This window comes from Pelobates fuscus, chromosome 6 (assembly GCF_036172605.1).
Source record: "Pelobates fuscus isolate aPelFus1 chromosome 6, aPelFus1.pri, whole genome shotgun sequence".
Taxonomy (NCBI): domain Eukaryota; kingdom Metazoa; phylum Chordata; class Amphibia; order Anura; family Pelobatidae; genus Pelobates; species Pelobates fuscus.
In genome coordinates, this window is record NC_086322.1 from 55,985,434 (window position 1) to 56,005,496 (window position 20,063).

Sequence of the window (20,063 nt, forward strand, 5' to 3'; positions counted from 1 at the left end):
ACATAGCAGGGTTAATCCAACCTCTAGTGGCTGTTTTCCTAACAGCCGCTAGAGGCGCATCTGCGACGCTGGATGCGAAATTCACATCCAACATGCAGAACGTCCATAAGAAAGCATTGAGAAATGCTTTCCTATGGACGGTTTGAATGCGCGCGCTGCACTTGCTGCGCATGCGCATTCTGCTCCACTGACGTCGGACGGGGGAGGAGAGGTCTGCAGCGCCGAGGAAACCCGGCGCTGGATTAAGGTAAGGGACCCTGAGGGTGGGGGCACCCTTAGGGCACTATAGTGTCGGGAAAATCGCTTTGTTTTCCTGACACTATAGTGATCCTTTAATTAAAAAGACTAATAACAATCACAGAATAATGTCTGTTTGCTTAATTGATTGATCGTCAGCAAAGGAATAAATGAACGACTAGATTATTTTTGTCTGAGCTTTTTCCTTTGTGTAGTTGAACTTGGTCGAAGTTCTTCCATCCCGTGTGCATATGGACAGGATTCGGCAGTGCGAGGGCAGCTATTCGGGTGGTTGACATAAAACCAACAAAGACGCGTTTTTAAAACTTCAGGAGAGAGCGTCCTCTTGGTTTCTTCTCTGCGCTTATTGGTCGCTGTTTGCGCTTCTTTCCGCCAGTCACGAATTGAAACTTTTGAATTAATCACTAAGGGGAAAACAAATATACATACATTGGATTTATTATGATTGAAATAATCGCCAGCAAACTATTTATTGTGTTTCCATAACTCTAAGATATGTCAGTATAATCAAAATGGTTGATTGTAAAAATCACTGTTATAACCTTCTATTGGCTAGTTACTTTGACAAATAAGACAAAGCCTCCTGTTTTTATTGAATGAACTGTTTAATCCAAACATAGCAGTGATTACATTATTTAGGTTACAAATGAACACGAATAGTGAAAATTAGACTGGTTCTTAGAGTATAAATATAGAACAGGATAAGAAGACACAATGAAAAGAAGAGACAAGGGTGCACTTTGGGTTCACTCTCTCCAGTTTAGGTCAAACTATTTTTAAATGTTTTCACAAAAAAACAAGGCTCTTCTGGAACTTAAAGCCAGGCTACGTCGCTGTAGCTTGGCTAATTTGGAAGGGAACTTTTGCAATTAGATGTCCAACTAAATGGAACTGGTAGACTTGGGCTGCTTGGAAAGCCTTGCATTTTGTAGCTAAAAAACTGTTGGCGGCCAGAGACAATTTGCACCATTACTAGTACTATGAGCAGTAGTGGTTATATTTAGAGGACCCATTTTACAATTTCACCTCTCTGATCAATTTCATAAATAATACATTATAAACACAATAGATTTTAATCATACAGCAGTAAAATAATTAAGTAAATGTTTTGATTATTTGGGTACGGAAAATAAACTAATAATGTTTTTAAGTGAAGTGTACCTCCTTTTGGGAGGAGTGTGTGTTCAAACAAGGTGCTAAAGTCAAAATATAAATGGTAGCAGCTCTAAACACGTGTGGAAATATCCTCCTCTCAACACCCAAAAAGTTAAAAAGTTGTAAAGTGGTGTAAGTGAAAAATCTACACCTATAAATGGAGCGATAAATTATGGATGAGGTAAACTTACCCCCCGTGGCTTAATTACAACCGTGATAGGCAATATATGTAAGAGAGAATAAAAAATACAATATAGTGCAGATGGTACGTAAACAACATCGAGGCAAAATGGCGGTGAAATAGAAAAACTCGCATTTAAGGGGCCTGTGTATAAATACTGGCTCCGTAATAGAGCTTGAATGCTTTTAAGGCAGCAGCACACCCTCAATCCACGGTATGGAGTATCTCAAAGAGAAAACATAAAAAGAGAGGGACCAATGTGCAGTCTGATTGAAGTAGTATAAAAGGTGAAATAGGTAAAATGCTCACCCAAAAGTCTACAAGAATTCTCAACACCCACCCGGAAGACCAATAGTCTTGGGCATCAACTCCATATCTAGCCAGTTATCAGAATACATTGATAAATGCTTACAACAGATTGTCCAGAAAGTCCAGAGTTACCTGAAAGACACCGGCAGCATTCTAAGACACATAAATGCACTAGATTGAAAGGAAGACTATTTCTCAGTTACTGCAGACGTAAGTGCCTTATACACTATCATTTCACATGAAAAAGGTTGCTCAGGAGTCAAATTCTTTTTAGAGGAATCCCATATTGATTTTATAATGGAGGCCATTAAATTAATCTTAACCACCAATTATTTTTGGTACGATGGCACTTTCTTTTTACAGGTATGTGGAATGGCGATGGGCACCAGATTTGCCCCCAGCTATGCCAACCTGTTTATGGCAGATTGGGAACGTCCACATCTCCAATCAGACCATGGCTGGGTGGAGAGCCTGGTGACCTATCACCGTTACATTGACTACCTATTTTTTTTATTTGGAAGAGCATAGAGGACACTTTAAATAAGTTTTTAGACCAGCTCAACCACAACGAATGGAGCATAATTTTAACTACCAATTTTAGCAAGAAAAACGTTCTGTTTTTAGATCTTGAAATTATTATGGACAACAACCAACTGAAAACAAAAACTCACTTCAAGGACATAGACGTCAATAGTTGTATCCATACTTCTAGCTGACACTTCTCACCATAGCTTAACAGTATACCTCATTTCCAACTCAACCGCATTAAAAGAAACTGTACGGATGACGATGTATTTAAGCAACCAGCAAATATATTAAAAAAATATATTTTGGAAAAAGGATATAAGGAGGAAATACTGGAAGTCCACTCAACAGAAAATCTACAGATACCAGGGCATACTCTGTTGTAGGAAAAAGACAGAACCGAAAAACAGAAAGGGAAAGGAGTAGCTATTATGCAATTACAGCTACAATAATTAAGCATTAAAAATAATTTTTAATAAACATTGGCCCATTTTAAAACATGATCCCCTATTGTCCAAGCACCTTCCCGACATACCCAAAGTAATTTTTAGAGGTGACCCCAATTTAAATAGGCTTTTAGTTAAAAATCATATTTAAAAAAAAAGAACCAGACCCTACTTCTAGATATGGGTAAAGGTTTCTATGATTGCGGCACATGTTTGGCGTGCAGGAGTACAAATAATAAAAAAAGAAAAATCACCAAATTTAAAAACCCCACTAAAAATGAAGAATTCAATATAAAGGAACTAATAACATGCCATTCTACACACGTTGGATATCTGTTAGAATGCCCTTGCGGCTTGAAATACGTGGGATGCACCAAGCGCAATTTTCACATACATGAGGAGGAACACGTAAGAATTATAAAAAAAAAATGAATATGAGGGACACATTGTATCCCAGCATTTCAAAACCCAACACAACAGTGACCCTAGAGGAACTACATTTATGGGTATTCAGAAAGTGAAGAACAATTGGCGTGGAGGAGACTTAAACAAATATCTGGGACCAAGCGAGATGAAGTGGATGTTCAACCTCGGATATTTACAGCCCCGAAGTTTTAAACATCGACTTTGAATTATGCCATTTTAGTTAAGTTTACTACATAGCATTTAAAGATCAGCACTTTAACACTTGCCACCAATTTTCAATATCTATGATTCAGTATGATTATTGTCTTTTCACACTCTTTCTAAAAAAAAAAAAAAAAACAACCACCTTTTAAGATATATCAAATTTTAGTTAATCTCCAATTTTCCATATTTGTACCTTCATCAAAAGCATTACACCTATCTGTACACAATATTATTAAGCAGCTTATAAAGTTATATATATGTATGACATTAATCCAAACAGTCATGTATACTTGTATTTATTTATGTATTACTATTCACGATATCCCATTTATACACTCTCTCTCTTTCTCCCTCATTTATTTTGCCCTTCCTGTTTCCCACTACTAATATGGCGCATGTTTGTGCTACAATGTAATTACAGGACCCACCATTGCGACATGCTAAAAGAACTAAACTGGCTGTCGCTGAAATCTAGACGCACCCTTCATCTTTCCAACCTTGTGTTTAAGAGCTTTTCTGGGAAGCTCCCACCCTACCTGAGCAGAATGCTCTCCCTGGCTGTTCCCACCTACTATAACCTCCGATCCAGTACCAGCACTTTATTTAGTCTACCTCAATACAAAAAGAAAGCAGCTACTTTTCCTACAGAGCACTGCAATTATGGAATGACCTCCCGCACACTTTCAAATCTTCCCCACGCCTAATGTCCTTTAAGAGATCCCTCTCTACATACCTTGAAACAGAATGCACCTGTCCTGGTTGATTATATATTTCCCACCTGTTCTATGTTACATTTTGTATTATGTATTAAATATTGTTTTTGTATTTTATTGTACCCTATTGTATCAATGCAATGTTTTGTGGACCCAGGACATAATTGAAAATTAGAGAAATCTCAATGTATCAATGTGTTCTTTTGAGCTACACTGGGACAGGGGAGGCGGCGGGATTACGTCACACGTCGGGGAGGCATGGCGATGCAACTAGACTTCCTAGAACGTGTATGACGGACGGACTCCCCTCCCCGGTAGCCATACCCCTACCAGTCAGATGGAGGGTGTGCTCAGGCGGAATCAGTACGCCGCGTGGTTGCAGGCAGGTAACGCTCACTGACATCCATGACGCCACTTCCGCCAACCACAGCGGGCGCAACGTGTATTTCCGCCAACTACTACTAGCCACAAATGAAATCAAAAGGATAAAAATGGCGCCAAATGTGGCCAATGATCCACACCATTACCCCAGCTGCACTTTATTATCAACACTACATACTTTTTCAGGATTATGCTATTGGATAATCAAACACATGTGACTAAAGGGGGAAGGACTTTTATAACAGACTGCACATTGGTCCCTCTCTTTTTAGGTTTTCTGTTTTGAAATACTCCATTGATTGAGGGTGTGATGCTGCCTTAAAAGCATACAAACTCTATTACGGAGCCAGTATTTATACACAGGCTCCCTGTGTTCCTATTTCACCACCGTTTTACCTCATTGTTGTTTACACACCATCTGCACTATATTGTATTTTTTTATTCTCTCTTACATATATTGCTTACCACGGTCGTTATTAAGCCATGAGGGGTAAGTTTACCTCGCCCATAACTCAGCGCTCCACTTAAAGTTCAAGTTATAAACATTCCATAATTTGATTTAAGTGTCAGCACATACATTCCAAAAATATTTCATCAGAATGTTAAACTATTTCGGAAATCCTACAGATGTGAGTAAAATCAATATAGAGATGCAGTCAATGGACATAGATGTACAAAGACAGAATCAGTGGACAGAGATCTACAGAGATCCAGCCAAATGGACAGAGATCTACAGAGATCCAGACAATGGACAGAGATCTACAGAGATCCAGCCAAATGGACAGAGATCTACAGAGATCCAGACAATGGACAGAGATCTACAGAGATCCAGCCAATGGACAGAGATCTACAGAAATCCAGCCAATGGACAGAGATCTACAGAAATCCAGCCAATGGACAAATATGCAGCCGGATGACAGGGATGTACAGAGATCCAGCCAATGGACAGAGATATATAGAGATCTAACCAATTGACATAGAACTACAGAGATTTGTACAATGGTCAGAGATCTAGCCAATAAAAATCCATACAGATCTGCATTTGTCAAACTGCAGCTCCCTTATTTCTCACAATTTACAGAGCCTTAGGAATAATACATGCATTATTCTATTAGATTCTATTGTTACCTTCAAATACTTGATGATTGTTCCTTAACAGTGTTTGTAAACCACCACATTCCTTTTTTAACTTCTGCAAAGTTTCTTTGCCCAAATCTTCTGCTACTTCACGCAATAATAGGCACCCTACAAAAAAATAAAATAAAAAAAAATTAGAAGAAAACATCATAAAAATCAAAATGATGCGAACTAAAAAGGATTTGGCAATAGTCGCCCATGATACAAATAAACACAATAATCAAACAAGCACCTATGTAAAGTCCTTATCACAGGGTTGTTTCTCAATTGGGTTTTTATCACAAAATAGTCATGGCCACCTTTTTGTATCCTATACATACCACACATTGCAATGTGTTCGACTTCATAATGTTTGTTTTTAATGCACAGTCTTTCTTCTTGATAGGTAACAAAAAATTTATATTTGCTCATAATCTCTCAGACAACATTGTGATGAGATGACATGACATAGTAACAAAACTTCACACAGCTTCAAGTAAAGTGTGAAAATATAGTGCAGTTCACATACAGCTAGTTAAAAAATAAATAAATAAAATCTGCTATATATACACTGGAGTTATGAAAGCGTTTGTTACAGCTCCACTTCCAGAGTGCCGTGCATGAAATGCAAATAAGCACTAACAATATTATTCAGATTTCCAGGTTAGATTTCTGTAGTTTTCATGAGCTATTCACAATTGGTGTTTTGGACCGAATTGTTAAAATCTAAATGGACATGTACATAACTGTGTCCAAACTATTTTAGCATTCAGGGGCTTATCAATAGCTACTGAACTAATAATTATAAAAAAAGATTACCCCATGCAGGAACTGTGTGTGACTATATATCTTACAGTGTCAATATTGTGGAAAGCTAGCATACTAAAACTGCTATATGAGAGCCCATCAATTTTTTATTTGCTTTGTGATAATGTGTTTCGAATACGCACATTTCAGTATTCTAAGTCTGATTCAGAAGTCAATGTTCTACGAAGACAAAGATCTCATTTAAAGGGACACTATAGTAACCAGAGCAACTACAGCTTAATGTAGTTGTTTTGGTGTGTTTAGTCTGTCCCTGCAGGCATTTTAATGTAAACATTAATGACTGCTATTACAGGCCCTTCCTAGTCCAGTGCAGCACTGTGTTCAGCACTTATGTTCGGCATCTCCACGCTCTGCATGGAGATGCTGAATGTTCCTCACAAAGATGCATTGATTCAATGAATGTCTGTGAGGAGATGCTGACTGGCGCAACGCGGCATTGTGCAGCACATGCACACTAGCCTTCCAATGCTTTCCCAAGTGTTATGCCCGATGCTTACGTCACACATCAAAATACAAAAAACGGCTGCACTCCAAGGACTTAGAAAAATGATAATTTAGTTAATACTTAGCTTTTAATAGTACATCTTAAAAGAGTAGAGTCAATGTTTCAGGTCCCACAGTAGAACTTTTATCAGGAATGTACTAATGTACTGATGAAAGTTCCACTGTGGGAACTGAAACGTTGACTCTACTCTTTTAAGATGTAATATTAAAAGCTAATTATTAACTAAATTATATATATTTTCCCAAGTCCTTGGAGTGCAACCGTTTTTTGTATATACACACACACACACACACACACACACTATATTATATATAAATTTACATCTAGTAAAAAATCTCAACCCAACACTAGTAAAATAATAACTTAAAATTCTGAGCCTATGAAGGAGGTGCTTTTTGATATTTTTTCTCTGTAAACTCAATTTACTGTTCTTTTCTGAAACAGCTGAGTACATAATCACGAATGTGCACGAACTAAAAATAATAATGTACATACAGCATTATACATTCGTGATAATTATCTGTATTTTATGCAGCGGATGCATCAATTACCCAGGACAAATTTGGAAAAAAAACAAAAAAACTACAATCAAGAGTTAAATGTTACATTCCTGATTACATTGAACACTACATTATTATTAAAACAACTTAAATAAAGCAGTCTGACACATCTACTCGCACACAATAAATTAAGTTTAGAAATTAAGTAATATGAACACTTACCACCTTTATTCCAAGACGGAGTATTTGTTTCAACCACATTTTCACTCTTCTCTTCTTTTAGTAATAATGTTGCTACATGCAGGACTACCTTGTCTATAAAATCCCTTGGCAGTAAAGCACAGTTCCTTATTTGTTCTACTTTTTCCCGGGGCTGAAAGTTGGAGATCCAATGTCCATGTTCCTTTTCTGGAGAATCTTTGAGTGAGTTGGAACTTTCGTGTCCATCAGCAACGTCTGTAAGACCATCGTGATGCCCAGAGAGGTCCTTCATTTCCGTAACACAAGGAGAGGGCTTATTAGAAGAATCTAAGGGGTCGCAGTATTGAGTCTTTATATATTCTTTCCTCTGTTCATCAATCATCGCTTCTTGGGAATGTAAATATGTCCTAGACTTTCCTATAAGGCACACCTGAAGTGAAATCGTGAAAACAATATATAATCAAGAACATTATTCACTGATTAAGCTAACCTATTTATGAAATACGCAAGTGTATATGCTAGAGCAGTATTATGCAAAAAAAAAATCCACAATAGAAGTATTCACCTTAAAATTAGTTCTTGGAAATTGGAGTACTTTGAAAGAGTGATTTAAAAAACCAAAATGGCAAAAAAAAAAAATATGTAAAAAATTATTGTATAAGCCAGATACAAATTGTGTATTCTAAAGTTCAGACTTTCCACTTACATGCACTTAAAATAATATTTATCAAAATAAATTATTACATCAAAGGGTATATTCTAGCCTGACGATAACTATAAAATTCCAAGAAACGGGGCTTTGCAGGAGCCAACCATTGAAAAGTTCTAAAATAAATTAAATCAAAATGCACAAATTACATCAAGTACAAAGTTCTAGAAAATAAAATTAAAGTCTATTGATCTCAATGAACAGTTATTGATAGGGACACAAATTATGTACATAGCATTATCTCAGCTATACATTGTTCTAAAGTAAAATTATATCTGTGACCTATTTTATGACCAATTAAATTCTGCAAACCACATTCACCTGTCTCTTCCCATTGCCACATGTCTTTCCATCGCTTTGGATAAAAGTACAGCTGCAGAAAATGTATTGTGGCTAGCTCCCCAGGGCCTGATAATTATCATGTAACTATTCCCTACAGTGGTGACTACTGAAAATAGCACAGGGACACGTTTTTGTTCCCAGTCTGTGGTTTAAACCACTGATTTAATGATCCAATTCGTGCAGTTATAACAGATTTCTTTTAGCCTTATATTTAACTACATACACCATTAACTATATCAGATTTTTTATTTTATTTTGACGTACAAATCCTAAGGCAAGCACCCATACAAGTTGTATAAATAAATAAAATAAAAAAATCTTGCACGAAAACGAGAGACAGAACAAAATATATAATAAATAGTAATCAACAGTAATGTTGCTGGAGAGAAAATGAATACAATTAAGTTGGGCAATTACATCATCTAGAGCAGTGGTTCCCAACCAAGTCCTCAAGTACCCCTAACCAGTCCAGGATTTAGGGATTAACCAGTTGTGTCGAAGGTGTTTTTAGAGGAAAAAAAAAACCCTTCGACACAACTGGGTAATCCCTAAATCCTGGACTGGTAAGGGGTACTTGAGAATTAGGTTGGGAACCCCTGATCTAGAGTGACCTCTGGATGGACTTAAAAAACGGCTAACAGTTAAATGCACGTTTCCAGGTTAAATATTTCGATATTCTTATAAAATCTGAAATACACTTACAACATTTCTTTACAGAAACTCAATGTATTTGAATGTACATAGACCACCGGCAGATCTCTGCCAGGATGGATAGTGTCGCACCCCTACTAAATCTCCAGTACATACCAAATTACCTAGAACTGGTAGCAGATGGTAGTAAAAAATTCAGACAAGTTTTGTTGTACCAGGTTTTTCTCTGGTATTCCGCTTAAGGGAGCTCCATAAAATTGTCCCTAAGAAGTGCAACACAAGTGCATCATTAAACACACTCTGAGTAAGGTCAATGCATCGGAGAACCAGAGGGCACTATGGTGTTAGGGACACAGATTTGTATACCCAACACTATAGAATGACTTGAATGTTGTGCATTATATAGCACAAATGCGTCTGTCTTTATTCTGTATTTTCTGTTCATGGTCTTTGATTTAAATGATATCTCTACCAAGTTTACGTGTTGATGTTTCCAGGCAATCAGAATGAATGACTGATTTAAAATGTTTATTTTTTGACTCTCCTTACGGATCATTACATACAATCTCTAAAATACAAGTATGACAGCCACTAGAGACAGAATGGCAAAGTTTTCCGCTGTAGGGTTAAAAATGGGAGAGAAGAAGAAGGGGACGGGGGACATGACAGCCAGACCACTTTATTGAGATGAATTGGTCTGTGTGCATGTATAGTTACTTTAAACAAAAAAAAAAAAGATCAAAGTTCAAAATCCAATCATGTTCAGAAATGGAAAAAAAAAATAATACCCTTTTTGTAGATGGTATTCTGAGGCAATCTTCTTCTACGTTAAACCCACAATGATGGCCTACTTCCGTGACAAAATCAAGATATTCTCTGTATTGAGTCTTCTTGCAAGATTTTCGGTTATATTTTCCATAGAAGTTGAAGAAGCAACATGGGAGCACAAAGTAGGAGCAACTATAAGATGAGCTGAAATAATATACAAAAGGACAATGATTAAATACAATAACATTTTACAAATTCAATAAAAAAGTAAAAAAAAAAAAAAAAAACACACATAGAACTTTGTATTAGCAATAAAATCAAAATATATTACAATCCTAACAGTGTTGCATATAGATCAAAATATTGAAATTCTTCCCTAAGCAATGGTTTTAGATGTTATATTACTGAATTCAGTAACCCATTTTAATGAGCTAATAACGATGAAGGCGCAATCAGTCGAGCCTATAATGAAACATGTAACAGAGTTTCACTCACTGGCTATTGAATATGAATAAGAATAATATATGGAACTCTTGCAAAAAACCAAACGTGTTTTATTAGGTCATGTTAAAGCAGCACTTTTACAAAAAGTTAAAAGAAAAAAAGTTGGGAGCTCTAAATAAAATGTAAATCTGGGGAAAAACTAAGGGGGTAACCCTAATAATAATAATAAATTGAAAACCAAAAAAGGAATAGTACTGTCCCGTCTACCAGGAGTTTGATTAAAACTTAACATTTGATAAATAATCACTTAAAATTTATAAATGAGTATAAGTAAGAAGAATATACATTGAACAAAATTATAAATGCAACACTTTTGTTTTTTGCCCCCCATTTTTCATGAGCTGAACACAAAGATCTAAGACTTTTTCTATGTACACAAAAGGCCTATTTCTCTCAAATATTGTTCACAAATCTGTCTAAATCTGTGTTAGTGAGCACTTCTCCTTTGCCGAGATAATCCATCCACCTAACAGGTGTGGCATATCAAGATGCTGATTAGACAGCATGATTATTGCACAGGTGTGCCTTAGGCTGGTCACAATAAAAGGCCACTCTAAAATGTGCGGTTTTATCCCACAGCACAATGCCACAGATGTCGCAAGTTTCGAGGGAGCGTGCAATTGGCATGCTGACTGCAGGAATGTCCACCAGAGCTGTTGCCCGTGAATTGGATGTTTATTTCTCTATCATAAGGTGTCTCCAAAGACGTTTCAGAGAATTTGGCAGTACATCCAACCGGCCTCCCCCAATACAGTAAAACAGCACAATTTAGAAGGGCCTTTTATTGTGGCCAGCCCAAGGCACACCTGTGCAATAATCATGCTGTCTAATCAGCATCTTCATATGACACACCTGTGAGGTGGATGGATTATGCCGATAAAGGAGAAGTGCTCACTAACACAGATTTAGACAGATTTGTGAACAATATTTGAGAGAAATAGGCCTTTTGTGTACATAGAAAAAGTCTTAGATCTTTGAGTTCAGCTCATGAAAAATGGGGGCAAAAACAAACAAAAAAAAGTGTTGCGTTTATAATTGTGTTCAGTGTTTATCCAAATCAAGGGGTATTTGGTCCCAACTTCTATTTTATAGCTAGAATAGGGTATTGCTACAAATATACTACAAGATTTTGAGATGAAACAAATGTTGCAACTGATTGTTACTGTATCAAAGCTTCACTTGAAGAGAGAACATACATATATTGTGCCAGTTGGTCTATCTGCTGAGGGGATTATTACCTAACAGTAATTTGGAATCAACAGTGTAAAACTCGTTAATTCATCTAAATGAAAGATATTAATATCTACTAAATGCAGCAGTATTGTCCGTTATTAGATATTCATTTAGAGCATACAAGCAATTGCAAACAAATTTAGAAAAAGAAGTAGCATAATAGAAAAGAGAATTTTTTTTTTTTTTTTTAATGATATAGATAAAGTAGCTAGACAAAGTAGCTAGAGTCAGTTTATAGATGTATTAGTAGTGGAAAAGATATGTCTAGATATAAATAGAATTGTATAGAATTGCCTAATTAGGGTGCACTCCGTCTAATGTCTAGAGAGTATATGTAAAAATTCTAATAAACTATATATAACTGCCCCTTAATCCGTCCTAGCTACTACTGAGAATCTAAGGAATGACAAACGTGACAAACTTTATACGAATAGGTAAGGGTTAATAACAGGATTGCCGCTGATATGGTGATGGTTAATATTGAAGAAAAATATGGCTTTCTAGATGTAGAATCCGTGCCCTTACGAGCGCCTAGACAGATCTCTGCAAAATCTGTAAGTAGTTGCCAAAAATAGGCTTTTGTGCTAGGTCACTGTGCCTTTGAGGGCACCTAAGCTTGTAAAAACCCAAGTATAAGGTTTAAGTTGCAAGGATTCAGCAGCATATAACTGCAAAATCAACTGATGAAAACTTATTAGATAACTGAATCGGTGATTGAGTATATAAAGGTACGTTGATCACGGACGAAACAGACAATTGCGAACCCCACTAATGTCATATATATATATATATATCTCACTATCAAAGGTGATCTTATAGTATATCATGCAGTGGATAAGGTAGTCTGTTGCTGGAGCCTCAGCGCGCGTTTTGCTGATAAGCAGCTCTTCAAGTGGGAGGTTTTTTTTCTATTTTCTATTATGCTACTTCTTTTTCTAAATTGCTTATAAACTCTAAATGAATATCTAATAACGGACAATACTGCTGCATTTAGGAGATATTAATATCTTTCATTTAGATGAATTCACTAGATTTACCATATTGATTCCAAATTACTGATTAGGTAATAATGCCCTCAGCAGATAGACCAAAGGGCACAATACATGTATGTGCTAATACGTTCTCTCTTCAAGTGAAGCTTTGATACAGTAACAATCAGTTGCAACATATTTGTTACATCTCAAAGCCTTATGGTATATTTGTAGCAATACCCTATTCTAGCTAGAAAATAGAGGTTAGGACCAAATATCCCCCGATTTGGATATATATCCTTTTACAAAAAGTATTTTCCTTTTTCCAACTGCAGATTTGCTGGTCACATTTGCAGACAGCAGATAAACAATCTCTGTCTTTTTTTTTGTCTATGTAAATGCCTACCTTTTTATGCACTCAGTTTAAACAAGTTCAGTAATTAAACCCTACCAGTGTCAGGGGAGAAATGATGCCTGGTAGGCAAGCCTATAATAAGTCCATACCCAGTAACGAATAGCCTAGCTTTTACCTTGATTTGCCTTCTGAGAATTACAGCATCAGTACTGCTGTGAATCTGTGATACATCAATCCATTCACAGTTCTGATATTCACTGAGCAATTTGTACCGAGTTGCAAACGGTCATGGACATTTCATGCTTCCAAATAAAATTACAAAAAAAAAAAATATATATATAGCGTGGCTTCTCAGAATTTTACGTGTATGGGAACAGAAATGTAACAGATGTGTCTTCAGGAATACACAGCTCATCAGCAAGCTTTTCTACAAGACAGCAGCCTTTGTTTTAATTACCTTACGTGACATGGATTTTTTTTGTTTGTTTTGGGTTTCAGTACATCATTTTTGTGAAAGTAATTGCAGCTGCGATTTTGGGTATGTACTTCCTTGTTTTTGTTTTGGCACAATATAAAAAGTATTGTCAGCATGATTGAGAATTAAGAGGATCTTTGTCTACGCAGTAATCTTGAAAAAGAAAGGACCAGCACGCCAGACCACAAGCTTGACAAAGACCTCAGAGGAAGTGTAAATGTTGCTTGCTGCTGTGAGATCTGAATACATCTTGGAGTGCCTCTACACTTTTGCATTGTGCTGGACCTTTCTACTTGTGATTACTATTGATAACAGACTGTAGTAAATAATAACAATAAAAAGTGTCTAGGCACTTCCAAAGATAGACATACAGTGTGTTGTGCGTGTTAAAGGTTTAGAGTGCTCCCCCCAGCACTCAAAAACACAATACTCAACAATAAAAAAGCGCAGTGTCACACACTCAATGAATATACCTAAAAATATAAAGTAAGTGGTCAATAGGAACCAATGAATACAAAGGGTAACCTAAAAGAGAACATAACAGTATATTGCTTAATACTGTATGGTAAACACAATATGAGGTAACTGGTGGAATTGAACTCACATGATGCAGAGCCGTGCCAGTCTCTGTATACAAGGCTGAAGGGTGCCTATACAGACTATGGAATGTAGAACCAATGTCATAGTGCACCCCCAGAATAGTGAGACGTACAGTGGGCTGGCCGTTTATTGCGTGTGGCAAGGATGAATATATGAGCTAATGCTGGAGCCAAACAGCAATAGAAATAAAGGGAAACAGCTATTGGTATGGCTGACAGGTCAGTAATAGTCTATTTTACATTCATAGGGTTGGGCAATTCATACAAGTCCCCACAAGCCTGGATACAGTGTAAACACTGGGTGAAGAGTTTTCTACTTCCTAAGCACCAACCATTACCACGGAGAACACGGAAACATCAGGTGCTCTTAGTTACTAGAAGACCATGCTTTTGTTTTTAGATGCTCATTTTAGCTTAACATTAATCTTTTACAGCATCCAGTTTCCAGTTAATCATTTGCACACAAACTGTAGTGAGGCCAAATATCTATTTCCGAAGAGCTATTTGGGATCCCTTCCAAAGCAGTCTGCATGTATATGTATATCGTAGAGACGCTGAATTGGAAGGTACTTATTATTTATTTGTATATATTTTTTATGGTTTGCTGGGAATTTTAAATAATTTTATTGTTTTAATACATGCTGTTAATGTTAACAAGTTTCAAGGAGCCCCATAAAACCCATACGATTTGTGTTAAGAATAGGGGAAACTCATGAACCTCTATGTTCTGCGTTAAAGGGCGTGTTTGGCAGTGTGGTTGCTTTTTTTCATCATTTTTTTTCTTTTTTTTTTGCTAATCCACAATGGCAAAATGAACACTGTTCGTGTGGTATGTGTGAGGAAGGTTTATGGAGCGGACAGGATAGGCCAGGGCTGTAAGAGAAAGAGGTTTGGTGAGAATGTGATATCACATGCCTTCTGCTCAGTCTCGCAAAATGCCTAGCTCTAAAGAGCGGTGACAGGCTGCACATACACAATCCTGTTAATGCCCCAACACAAACACAATCAACAGCAAAGGGCAATCCTACAATTTATTTTAGCAGCACTGTGCCCTGTGCAGAGTATTCAATGTTAAGTGTTGAACAGTGTGTCAGTACATGAAGGCTCCCTGCTACCATGCTCTGTATCATGGTGAAATCACCAGGGCAGTAGGTCACAGCAGTGCTCTGTAGGCAGGTGGCCATGTGTTGCTTTTTTGAATATTAAATAGTTATAATTGTATGTGTTATTCTCAATAAGTTGGACAACACCAGCACAGGCGTTCAGCAGTTTCTAGTTATTTCACGTGGACTGCACAACAATGTATAGAATTTGAAGCAGAAACATCTGCCATGCATTTCCTGACCCATACTCTCTAATTGATTAGCTTACAACACAAATATCCCTGGGTGAGTGGATAGAACAACAACACAATTTTCAATATTATGAGCCACAATGCCATGACACATTCAGGAGGAACAGAACAAACAAAATATATGCCTAAAAGAATGTGTCTTAATTCCTGTGGCAGTATGTTTTTTATATTTGTCATGCTTACCGAGCAGCTATAACTGGAATCCATGGGGTAAGTTCATCCGAATGGTTTCCAATTATCCAGTCTGTGTCTGGAAATAAATATTCATCACTTGGCTTTATGGCACATTCCTTAAATAAAGACATGGTGCATTTAAATTAGGAAAGGCATGGTCTGCGATTTTCGAATTGTGGCAAATAAAAAGATAACATTTAAAAAAAAAAAATGAAACAGTCATTTAAAAAAATTATATTTTTATTTATATAAGAAAGAGAATAAATAACCGAGAAATCAGCACTTTTATAAAATAGTCAATGTAATAGGATACTCCTCGCTGATTAAACACTTCAGCACTGGGTGTAGAGTGGTCCTTTAAAATGAGCAACAGTCAAATTAATTGAGAGAAAGTAACCAATAGAGGGAAAAGAAGAGAAGCACTAAAACAAAAACAAAGAAAACCTAATATCTAAATTAAATCAAAATAAATTAATTTAGTTGTCCTGATTTACAGAGTATATATATTATGTCTAGGATTTCAGTTTCTTTTTATGAGATACAGGTTACAAGGAGTCAAATAAAATGTCAATGTAGTGATGTGGAATTATTAAAAATCTTTATTGTGCTTGTATTGAATTATTGTACTAACTCCATTTTAACTTTATACTGTGACTTCGTCCTCCATTTTGTCCTCCTAACCTGACTTCTTCAATCCTCCATTTTGTCCTCATGACTTAACTTGTTCATTTTAAAACTACATTACGTGACTGAACTTCTCAACCCAATTAATACAGTAGACAAAGACCGTGTTTCCTTCAAGGACAAGTACCAGGAGGTGCTGGCTACTCCTTAAGACTTGCTGGCTACTCCTTAAGAGCTTGTAAGATAGTACAGTTTGAAGGCCACAGAACACAGTAGTAATGAAATGTTCTATTCATAAGAGACCTTGCACCTGGACATAAAGCCTGATATCACTGACCGTGTAAAATGACGCTTAGGACCCCCTTGTCCCCCACCCGTGTCCAGAATAATCCCACCTCTGATGGGTGGGCACGGGACTAACCTCTTAATTTTACTAACCAATAGGTAAGACACTAACTCCGTCACTTAACAATTAATCCAATTGATGATGTTTATTTGCTGATATTCTAATAATCAATGATGACGCAAAATGCCTCTTAAAAGGGCCTGCGCGCCCGCTTTTTCTTCACTTGCCAATAAACTTTCTCGAAGTTATTTTAACCTGAACCTCGTGTGTCAGACTTAATTACTTCAGCGTATATACGCAATTTAATTTTATTGATTTGGACAGGAACAGATAGACTTTGAACATTTTGGTTTACTTTCAAAAAGTACCATAACAACTTGGCGCCCAACGTGGGGCACCGGGCTATGTCTGGCCGGTGAGCCGTCCTAAGGAAGACAAGGGTGGACGGAGGAATCCAGGGGGAAGGAAGGGAGACTGATCACCACCAGATACACGGTAGAGACTTCTGCAGAGCCACCGGTACGTTCCAGCCCCTTTGATTGACCCGTCCACGTGTCTGTGACTGCTTCCCGGGAGGACATCAAAGACAGGTAATATCTTGCCCGGTGTCTCGTTACTCACTTGTTTACCTGCATTTTAGTCTATCTGTTGCCTGGGTGTGTTTGAATTGTTTGCCTGTTTCCCCATTTTGAGATAAAGGGGGGGTGGACCTGCAGGGGATTTGCCTGGGGTTCTGTCTTGCTTGTTTTCCCCTTTTTGGGATAAAGGGGGGTGGACCTGAGGGGACTTGCCTGGGTCTTCAGTGTGTCTGTCTGTTTGTATTTTACCTCTTTTGGGATAAAGGGGGGTTGACCCGTGGATGTGTTCCTGGGGGGTCTTCTGTTGCCTGTTTTACCTCTTTTAGGAACCACGGTGCTGTGGTTGTAAGGAAAAAGAGGGGTTGACCCGTGGATGTGTTCCTGGGGGGTCTTCTTTGCCTGTTTACTTCTTTTAGGAGCCATCCCATTACCTCCCCTGTCTGCCCGGTCCTGAATTCTGATGGATCTTTCTTTTCCCCTTCCCCATCTTTGACATTCCCATCATCCTCATCCATCCCTACGCTACCTGCTATACCTTCCCCTACCATTTCATCTGCCATCCCTTCCCTACAATCCCTCTCCATTAATGATCCCCTCCCCTCTGCATCCGCCCAGCCAACCACCTCGTCCACCCTCACCCCGGCTCCTCCCTCTACACCCACCCCTACCAATCCCTCTCCGTCCCCTCCCATCTCCGCCCCAGCCCAATACCCCACCTCCTTTCCCTCCCCAGCCTGGCCCTACCCCTTCCCTTATCCCATGGCCCTGCCCTATCCCGGATATCCACTACCCCTTCCACTAGCCACTCCCCAAGTTCCGGTTATGCCCAGTCCGGCACAGGTTGCTCCGGGTGTGCCCACATCTAACATGGCCGCCACTCCTTCCCTTAACCCTAATGTAACACCTTTTCCGGCCACCAATATGGCGGCCCCCAGTTCGGCCCTGATGCCGGTAATTCCCGGTGACTACCTATCCCCAGGTTATGACTCGCTAGCCACCCCTGCATCCGGGGCTCGTTCCCAACCACCGACCCTTTCACCTCATGCGGGCCCTGCACCGCGTAAAAGAGCCAATATCATAGAATTCGATGATGACGAGATGGACAGGGTGTCCCATGTCTCATCGGAACTTGCCGCGAGAGCCCCAACTCATCGTTCTATCGATGACCCCTTTGGCCACAAGGGTCGGGGAGAACAGGCCCCTCCTAAATATGTTGCTTTTAATCCCACTCAAGCTAGTGCTCTAATGAAATCACTCCCTGACCCAGAAAAGCAGCCTATGCCCTTCTACCGAGGGATAGTTCAAATTCAAAAGACTTATTCCGCCGCATGGCGTGATTTACTGAGCATTTGTGCTATCAAAGCAGGGGATGCGTATTGGCCAAGTATGGCCCGACACCTCAGTACAGATCTGCTCAGCAGTGATGTTGATTACCCCTCTGGAGTAACTTTTTGCACCCAATTAAGAGAATGGGCTAAGGACAAACTTGCAGATCAGGCTGCTGGCCTTACTGATGTTATTCAAAATAAAGGAGAATCAGTGGAAAGGTTTCATGCAAGACTGTATCAAATGTTCACAGATTTGGGGTTTGATCTTACAGATAAGATTCATTCACAAATGCTGTCAGGTGCGTTTGTCCAAGGTGTTAAAGACTCTATACGCAAAGGAATCATTGCTGCACGTCCTGAATACAAGGTTGTTCCCTTGGATACCCTGCTTTTAGTTGCTAGAGGTCTGGAATCTGTTCAGACCCCAAGAAGACCCAATCCAGCTCCACTCATGGTGGCCCGCGCTACCCCCATCACCTCTGGCACCAGGGGTGCCAGGTTAGAGGATGTAACTTGTTTTAATTGTGGGGCTCAGGGACACTACAGAAGTGATTGTCCGGAACCTAAAAAGGAACCCGGGGCACCCAGAAAGTTCTCTAAGCCTGCCCCAGGCCCCAAGACCGAGAAAAAGATTCCAATTATTGAAGAACCAGATGATTAGGAAACTGGCAAGCCTGTGTCTGTAACCCCTATAATGGCAGCGTCTATAGGGGATAAGGGAGGGCCACTTGCCACAGTGACTTTGCCTATTGAAGACCATCCTACTACATTTCTAGTTGACACAGGTGCAGCCCGTAGTGTTCTACGAGAACAAGACCTGCCAGACCCATCCTTCCTGTCCAGTATTGATGTCTCTTGTGTTGGAGTGGATGGCCAGCCAAGACGTAGCCCTTTAACAACTCCACTACGAGTTGGCTCTAGCCTGCTTGCTCGCTTTGTAGTATCCTCCACATGCCCCATTAACCTGTTAGGTGCTGATGTTCTCTCACGCCTGCAAGCATCCATCACCTTTACCCCGGATGGGCAGGTAGAAATGTTTACACCTCTGTCTGTATCAGACACTTCAGCCCTATGCTCTTTGCCTCTGATGCTGCATTTAGAAAAGCCCCGTGAGGAGGCAGCAGAATTAAGGTCTAATTTCCCAGAGGAATTAAACACACAGGTGCCCGCTAAGTTATGGTCCTCAGGCCCAGAGGACATAGGTCACCTAAATGTTCCCCCTGTAGTGGTAAAGCTTATTTCAGGAGCTAAGTTACCAAGGAAACCACAATATCCATTAAAACCAGCACAGTCCGCTGCAATTT

General features: G+C 38.8%; 1 protein-coding gene across 1 annotated transcript in view; it reads right to left on the minus strand.

Moving 5' to 3' along the window:
* Positions 1–204: 204 nt before the first annotated feature.
* TRMT44 (tRNA methyltransferase 44 homolog) overlaps positions 205–20,063 on the minus strand; it is a 46,564-nt gene continuing 26,705 nt past the window's right edge. The window contains exons 7-11 of the mRNA XM_063459859.1: positions 15,893–15,999; positions 10,239–10,422; positions 7,770–8,178; positions 5,727–5,843; positions 205–662 (exon numbers count right to left, since the gene is read on the minus strand). Of these exons, the coding sequence (XP_063315929.1) occupies positions 421–662; positions 5,727–5,843; positions 7,770–8,178; positions 10,239–10,422; positions 15,893–15,999 (1,059 nt within the window). The 3' untranslated portion in view covers positions 205–420. The remainder of the gene's footprint in view (positions 663–5,726; positions 5,844–7,769; positions 8,179–10,238; positions 10,423–15,892; positions 16,000–20,063) is intronic.